Source organism: Larus michahellis, chromosome 16, assembly GCF_964199755.1.
Source record: "Larus michahellis chromosome 16, bLarMic1.1, whole genome shotgun sequence".
Taxonomy (NCBI): Eukaryota; Metazoa; Chordata; class Aves; order Charadriiformes; family Laridae; genus Larus; species Larus michahellis.
The window spans coordinates 9,948,852-9,957,555 of NC_133911.1; the positions used below are offsets into that span (position 1 = coordinate 9,948,852).

The 8,704-nt window shown below is 46.5% G+C and overlaps 1 protein-coding gene across 7 annotated transcripts in view; it reads left to right on the top strand.

Annotated features, from left to right (window-relative positions):
- The window catches only part of CAMTA1 (calmodulin binding transcription activator 1), a 296,378-nt gene extending 292,795 nt beyond the window's left edge, over positions 1–3,583 (top strand). For 5 of the 7 annotated variants that reach the window (XM_074560717.1, XM_074560719.1, XM_074560721.1 and 2 more), the window contains one exon: positions 1,888–3,583. In XM_074560717.1, coding sequence (XP_074416818.1) covers positions 1,888–1,951 — 64 coding nt within the window. In that variant the 3' untranslated portion in view covers positions 1,952–3,583. The remainder of the gene's footprint in view (positions 1–1,887) is intronic. The other 2 variants (XM_074560718.1, XM_074560720.1) reach the window with 1 other exon arrangement.
- The last annotated feature ends 5,121 nt before the right edge of the window (positions 3,584–8,704 follow it).

Consider the following 8,704-nt stretch of genomic DNA (forward strand, 5'->3'; position numbering starts at 1 on the left):
GGCGCTACCCGAGTAGGAATTCGGAACCAGTGGTGCTGCTTTTGCTGCCTTGCCCTTTCCCAGCCCGGGGATCAGAGCATTTCTCGGCATCCGGGAGGGCGGCACTGGGGCCCCCTCTGCAGATGGGATTTGGGAGCAGTTGCCATGGCCCCTTGGATGTGGCTCCTCGGGCTCTGAAAGCGGCACGTGCATTTGGACTAGCAGAGCCCTCTGTCTTTCCATACATGATATTCTCAAACAGTTCGTTGGAATTAAGGTAATTAGCAAAGGTCTGACCCGTATGTTGGTTAGTGTGATTTATTCATTGACTCCTGTTTCCCCCAGTTTCACAAATAAAGAGAACGCCTTTGAGTGCTAGAGCTTCGACTCAGCTAAAACAAAGAGTTAAAAGCAGCCAGCTCCCTTTTGACTGTGATTCTGAGTAATAGTACATGCAGAAAAATTAATAAATAGTGAAATAGAGGTGTATTTATAGAGGTCTGTTTATAGCCTTCATCGTATCCTTATGCTAGCAGGCTGGTGCCACAGCCAGAAGAGAACGTGTGAGTGGAAGTCTACATGCAGAAGCTTCAAACTGGCATTGCTGGTGCTGCTTAGCTCTCCTGACATCTTTTACTATCTATGTTTACTTAGGCTTTGTTAAATTCATTCACTCCTAGTTGGATTCTGCTACAGGCTTCCCATTCTGCCACAATTCTGTGTACCATACCTTCGTTATTTGTCCTTTCAAGGTTTTGCTACGTGTCGGGCCAGTACATGCTTTGCTAAACCACCTTAGTTTAGGCTGCGTTGTACTCCTTTGGGGAAGCGCGTGGAGGCAGGTGGCAAAGGGACGGCCCTGCGGAAAGGGGCTCCCTGCAGAAGGAGACAGAGCCAGAGCCGGGCTCCGCCGGGCGCCCGCCTCGAGGTTTGGGGGCAGCTTGGGCAGCCCCCGTGACTTGTTTTGGCTCCTTTGCAGGGAGCCTCCGCTGGGACGCAGCCAGCTGGTCAGCCTGGGCAGAGGGTTGCTGCTACTCCAGCGCCGATGCAGCATTCTGCTTTACTTGGTGGGATTGAAGTGATTCCCTTCTCTTCATTATTTTAATTTAATTTTTAATTATTTCAGCTTTCAGTGATGATTTAGTTCTTATGCTGACAAGTGCTAGAGGAGGTAATGTATTGCATGCGTTTTAAAGAGTTGAGAATTGAACCATCAGGCCACATCTAGGGAGAGCGACTCTTCCACGTTGTAGGTTCGTCTCCCGTGGCACGCAGCGTCCGCTGCTGACTGGGAGCAAACATGAATCTGCTGCCAACAACGTGCTAGGAAACACGGCCGCCAGCAGCTGGGATAGGTGTGAAGTAAATTATCTTCCTTCACACCCATACCAGTTCTCCTGCTCGCATGTAAACACTTTCTCACGTGAGATCAACATCCCTTGTAAGCGTGACTGACTGGTTATCCCTACTGTGCTGGCCACGGCGTCAAGGCGTCCCCCTGCAGCGGTGTAAGGAGAAAAGGCCAACACTGAAAAGCGCCTTTGCCCCAACAGCTGGGACAGCAGGCGGCTGCAAAATCAGTTAATGCACAGCAGTCCAAAAAAAGCCCCAAGCGATTAAATAGGCCAATACCAGAACAAAGTCCAGCTTTAGTTACAAATATCAGGAAAAAAAAACCCAGTAGCTGGAAATAAGCGTATCTTTCCAAACGTATTTTGTCCTGGATTTCTAGTGGCCCATTCTTGCGCTTCCAGCTGTTCGTGGTGTCAGGAGCACATTACCCTCCCGCCGTTGCTGTGGGAGCTGGCTCTTTTGCACGGGAGGTTAGCGCGAGGAATCATTTTGATCTTTCTGTCTTGAACTAGGTTTGCAATAGAAGTGTTATATAGCTCCTCTTTGTTTTTTCAGAGTGAAAGAATTGAAAAAGGCCAAGGAACTTGAAGATACGCAGCAGCATCCCGTAGCAATGTGACATTGCTTTTCAGACTGTTTTCATTTTCTGTTTTTAGCAGAGACATGCAACAACAACAAAAATACCCACTGCAGTCCTGGAAATACCAGCTGCAGGATTTTAACAGTAATGTTTTGGTCATTGCATTTGCACTTTCATGGACAACTTTTAATTTGTTCAGCAAGACATCTTGGAACTCAATCTTCTGTTGGATCATGGGGAAAACAAAAGACACCAGGAGGAAATTGCGAGTTGCTTCATTCTCCGAGAAGGAAGAAGCGATTAATTATCCTTTTCATATAGGGCTGTATTAAACAACATGTGGAACTGTACAAATATTATACCAAAAATATTGCTAAGAAAAGGTGGGAATGCACAAGCAACACAAGAATGCTGTTCCTGCACCTGTCAGTCATCTCCAAGACACTGAAGCTTTGAGAGTCTCGGTGGAGGGGCTTAGATCAGTACATCTTTATTGGGTCCATGCATCCTCATTTCCTTCGCACTTCTGTCCTTTGTGTTTTATTTAAATCTCTACAGCACACTTAATGCAACTTTTTAAATCTGCAGGTTTTTAATACATCCCGTGGGAACTTACAGAGGGAGTTGGTGTATGAGATGAGCGGGTAATGCATGAGGAACAGAGAGAGCAGCTTAAGCAAGTTTTAAAAAGTTTTTTTGGTATTTTTACTAGAACCTGCAAACATATCAATTGTCATGTACTTTCTCTCATATTCAGCACTTTATTTTCTAGCCTTACTTTCATGTACTATTATTTTAATAAGTTCTTAAAATAATTTGTAAAACATGTAGCTTTTTGTCTTAAGTACTTGTCAAACCTCTTGTCGTTTTGCGGAGTCACATACATTTGTTGCCTGGACATTTTATACCACCTAAAGATCAGAGTGGTGCTGCATTCTGGCCAGTAAATTTCTTATTTTGGCTACTTCATCAAAATCTGGGCAGTTTCTGTATATATAGAAGGTAGAAATGGAAAATGAGAAAAAATATTTGAAAGGGAATATATTGATTAATTACTAAATATTTTATTCACAAAGGGTCAATAACTTGGCAAGATAAAATTATTATTTGTATAGTTTTGTCTGAATGAACGAGAAGAGTGTGGATGTATTGTTTGTACATATTGTATATATTAAAACAAAGAGATATGTGCATGAACTCAAGAAAAAGAAATGAACAAAGCAAAGCATTAGTGGCTATGGTCTGTAAAATGAAACAAAAACTTTATTTCACTATAAGAAACTTTATTTTAAATGTTCTTTAGAAGAACATTTTTGCTAAAGCATGACTAAATGGCAAAAAAGAGCTACTGTATTTAGACTTAGGAAAAAAAGGCAGAGCAACATTACTTTAAAAAAAAAAAAAAGAAAGAAAAAAAAGGATATGTTTACATTTGATTTTGGCTACCAGGAGTTTGGTTTGGTTGGTTTTAATTTATTGATTCCTTCCTTCTTTTTTTTTCCCCTGTCTTCTTTTTTTTTTCTTTTGCCAATGGTGCCAAGTAATGTGAATGCTAATATTGCTTAAGAAAATTAAGTTACTTTTGCAAAGCAGATAATCATAAGAGTACAAAAACCGTATCTAGCTTAACACCATACACTCACTCCAATAAAGAACACTTAGAATGAACATAAAATGAAAAAAAAAAAAAAAAGAAATAGTACGAAAGTAGAAAAATATGTCTCACATTTTCATATCTCCTGCTGGAAGTCAGAAAATGTAATAAAAATTGCACAAAAAATTTAAAAAAATTAAGTAAAACTTAAAAAAAAGATGCAAACTGATCTTGTAGGGGTGTCATGGTATATTGCTATTTCCACATAGTGAGGAGCCAAAGAAATTAGATTTTTTTAAATTGAACTACTAATTTAAGACTGTCACAAATTCTTCGCCATGGGAACCAGGTTCTGATCTTCATTACCGAGGAATGTAAGGGAAGAAACTCCCGAAGTCCGTGTCGTTATTGTGGGTTATGTAGATGTCCGAGATCAGAAGCTGCTCCCGTGTGTTGGTTTTGCTCGTGGCAGTTTGAAATTTCTGAATGGACTGGTGTAAATTTGAGATTGTTAGTTTTGGAATAGTTGTTCTTGCTTGATCCCGGCCACCAACCGCAATGTTTAAACGCAAGGCTTGTTGTGAAGCCTAAAAATATTCACACATAAGAAGCTTTTAAACTGGTGTCTTTAAAAGAAGAGTAAAAACAAAGATTGTGGCAAAAAAACTGGGGTCAGTGCTCTTGGTGCCTTTTCTATAATTGTACCTGTTTTTAATTACTTCTTTTCACTGCCAGCATTGAATTACAGTAGATGTGCTATAGCTCATTATCAGAATTCTCTTGTACATTTCTGAACTGCTGCTTTATGACCTGATTCAATTTAAAAACAAAAAAAGAGAAAAAACGAATGGCCTGGCGCTCACGCTGTGCCTGTGGGCAGCCCCATAGCCTCGATTTACTGTATGGAATTGGAACCTTAACCGTTAAATTTTTCTCTCGCGCAAAAACGGGACAGGAGATGCCGAATAATCTCCTTTGGGATGAATTGGAAATGCTCTGTATTAATACTGGAAGAACTCTGACATTTTGAAACCGAAATGTTGCTCCCATTAACCAGTACCTGACAATATAGAATCGACCTTTTCCTAACAAGAGTAGTGACCTCAGTGGAAATGTTTTAACTCCCTGTCTTTACAGAAAATGATTCAGTGATATACAGAGCTATTTCAAATTACTCTTCCAGATCCATGGGCCTGGTGGTGTATCTACTAATCTAGATCCTGCTTCAGCCAAACGTTTAAGCGTGTACTTGCTGTTAAACGTGCAGGCAATTCCGCGGGCGCAGCAGGACTGCCTGCACGGTTAAAGCCAAGTACAGCTTCCGAGTGCTTTGTTGTGTCGGGCCACGATCCTTCGGTGTATCGCTGGGGAGTTGGACAGACTCCCCCCGCAGCGAAGTGATTCTGCTCACCCTTTTCTTGGTTGTGGAACTTACATTTTCACGGAAGATAAGTAAGTGCAGCTTTCCGGGAAAACTCAAATTCCCAAGTGCCAGGAGCCAGATCTTCTGTCTTCTGATAATGGCATCGCTCCTTTGTGAAACACATTCGACAGCAGTAATACTGTGTGAAAGAAATACAGAATATAACATGAACCCCCTCTCTGGTTGCACGCTTATGGCAGTTCCACACAATAGCTGGTGCCCAATGGGGGGTCCCCAAGACTTGCATGTAAAACTAGTATAGATGTCTTCTCTTTTGTAAGTTTTATTTTTGTAACCGTGCATGTAAAGCATCACTGAATCAATGGATCTGTTGAAGAACTCAGCTGCTGGAACCATGCAAAATGTTTTGAATTGCCCTTAAAATATGGAAAATGTTTTCTGAATGCTTTATATTCTTTCTGCTGTAAATTAAAAACAAAGAAAATTTCCCCATACAAAGCGTGTGCCTTTTTTTAAACGCATCTCTTCCCTCCTAGTTTAAAAGAGTGATGTAGTCCTTTAGGCGCTGTAAGTAGCCATAAAAGAATGCATTTCTTCTACTACATGACCTGCTTGTAAGTAGCATCTAGTTTCTTACGGGTTATAATCCCAACAGCCCACAGCCTACCGCGAGCGGGCGTGCAGCCCCTGGAGCTTGCTGGGATTCACTGAAGGCAACGACACACTCCCTGGCTCCGCAGCCCCTTCTGCTGCTCTATTCCAGCGTGTAACCTGCGTCTGCTGTGGCGAGCAGCAGCTTTGCGAGGACTCTATTTCTCGGGCAGCGAACTCTCCGGGTCTCCTGCCGGAGTGCCGCCGACCATTGCTGGTCTGCAGCTGCCCCGCGCAGCCCTGCCAGCCCCGTCCTGCTCCGCTTCAGCAGCTGTCTCAAGCCCCAGGACACGGCTCCGCAGGCGGCTGCTGGACGAAGCCTGTAACCACCAGTCACGCTCCCTCTTTCTCCCCCCGAGGCCCTCACCCCGTGCAAAAAATTTTTCGTCTTGAGTGTTGCGCACTCTTACAGCAGACGGGAGAACTGTTTTAAAACCACGGGCGCTGGGTACCCATCTACCCGTAATATCGAAGCTTCACGTTACAGGCTTTGCCAAGATGACTGCGACTACAGGGAAGCGTTAAAAATCCATTTTGTCCTTAAAATACAAGTTCTGCCCAGCTGCAGCTAGCAGCCTGGTTTTCAAGGCAATATGCTGTAGTTTTTCAAATTTGGAAACATTCTGTGAGATTGTGTAAGGTGACATAAACTACATATTTATAAATATTTCACCAGCCCTTAGATGGTCTCGGTTCTGATTAGATTTTCTAACAGAACTTAGAGCAGTTCTATATAATCGTATATACATGGCAGATACATACGCATTATGGGTGACTAACATTTCTGAGATCAAATTATTTTCACTCCTCTTCAGTAGACGATCACTTTCAGGGCAGGGAGTCTGGGCTTTTCATGAGAAACCATGCGCGCCTAGTAGTAGAATGCTAAATCCTACATTGTGCACAAAGCAGAGGCGAATCTTGGTGGTAGCCAAGAGGCGGGCAGATGCAGGAACCTAAGAGGTCACACTTAATAACACAGTTACAGTAATAACTGAGACTTAATAGCTAACTATTGCACTGAACAAATGCACAACTTACATGAACCAACCCTCAATGATGCAAATTTTGTACCTGACTACAAGGCTAGCCTAGCAGGGAAAAACAGCTTTAATAAATTAATCATCCAGTCTGTGAGAGACTTACGGTAGTACTATTATGAGTAAGTTCTTCCAAAACCCAGGACCACAACAGAAGATGAGATTCCATTAAGAGTGTTTCTTCTGGACTACAGAGAAACAAGTTTAATTATGTTTCTCTTTAAGAATAAATCAGCATTTAACTCCCCAATTTTCTCTTTTATGTGCCTGTTAATTCCTGGCTGCTTCTTTAGCATCGTGGTGGGTTGACCCTGGCAGGAAAGTAAGCACCTACCAACTCCTCGCTCATTTCTCTGTCTCCCTGCTTCTCCCCAGCAGCATGGGAGAGGAGAATTGGAAGAGCAAATAAAAAAAATGACTGGGGTGCAGTAAAGGCAGTTTTGTAAGAGAAGGCAAAAAAGGAAAAGAACCAAAAATAAGTGATGCAAAGGCAGTCACTCACTGCCTCCCACCAGCCACCTGATACCTTGGAAAGACCATCCCCCCACCCAGCTTTACTGCTGGGGATGATGTTATCTGTCGCGGAAAGGGCCTCCAGAAAAGCTGGGGAGGGTCGCTTTATCTGGGAGTGGAGCAATAGGACGAGGGGGAACGGTTTTAAACTGAAAGAGGGGAGATTGCGATGAGATCTGAGGCAGAAATTCTTTGGTGTGAGGGGGGTGAGCCCCTGGCCCAGGTTGCCCAGAGAAGCTGTGGCTGCCCCATCCCTGGAGGGGTTCAAGGCCAGGCTGGACAGGGCTCTGAGCAGCCCGGTGTAGTGGGAGGTGTCCCTGCCCAGGGCAGGGAGTGGAACAAGATGAGCTTTAAGGTCCCTTCCAACCCAAAACACACTGTGATTCTGTGATGCTATGAACAGCCCTCTGGTCTGTTTGGCACAGCTGTGGCCCCTTCCAGCCTCTCACCTGCCCCCAGCCTGCAGGGGCAGCATGAGAAATGGAGAAGGCCTTGATGCTGTGTAGGCACTGTTCAGCAACAGACAAAACATCTGCGCGTTATCAACGCTGTTTTGCTCACAAATCAAAAGGACAGCAGCACACAGGCTGCGATGAAGAACACCACCTCCATCCCAGCTGGGCCCAGTACAAGCGTAACCCCACGAGGGTTCTGAGAAACGAGCCCAGTTCTGGGCTTTGGCCACATCAAGAGCCCTTCACAACCAGCAGGAGCCACAGGTACAAACCTACCAGGGCAGGCCTTCACCCGTCAGCACCTTCCACCCACCCTCAGGTGATGCAAGGCACATGCTGGTAGAATTTAAAACACAAGAACACACGCACACACCCACCCCCTTCCCCGCTGTATAAGCACAATATCTCAAAATCACCACATGGACCCAGTAGTTCAGGACAAGTGTTTGCTAGCAAGGGGACATAATTTCACCACTTCTGAAGGTGCTACCACAGAGAGCTGGGGCCTCGCCCACAGAGGCAGCAGCCCCGAATTGGACACCAGGCCCCATCCACGCACAGAGGAGGCACAGAGGAGCCGGACGTGCCCCGCCTAGAAACAGGGGCGGGGGGACGCACAGGGAGGGGGGAGCGGGGCGGCAGTGCGTGTGGGGGGGTGGGTGCACCCGTGCACTACACATAAGCACCGCTATCAGCTGTACAGGCCTGTCCCACACCCAGGCCGGTATAAGGGACGCTGTGCACAGCTGGCCTGGCCAGGCCCCGGCACCCCCCGCCCCAGACACCGCCCCGGCACGCCTCACGCAGCGGAGGGGGGCCGGGAGCGGGGAGGGGTGCGGCGGTGGTTCCTCTCCTCAAGCCTCCCCCGGCCCGCCCCCGCCTCAGGCCCGGCCCAACATCTCCCGCCACAGCCGGCTCCAGGCTCGCCCCCGCCCGCCGCCCTCGCCAGCGCCCCGGCCCCGCCCCTCGCTGACACCGCCCGGGCCCGGCTCCCTCAGGGTGCGGCGAAGGGGGGGCTGTGCCCCCCACCCCGCTGCCGCGCGCCGAACGGCTGCAGCGCGCGCTTGCTGCGCCCCCGCTGCTCGGGGGAGGGGGCGTGGCCTCGCGGCAGGGTCCACGAGGGGGCGTGGTTCCCTTTCGGCCCCGCCCCGGGGC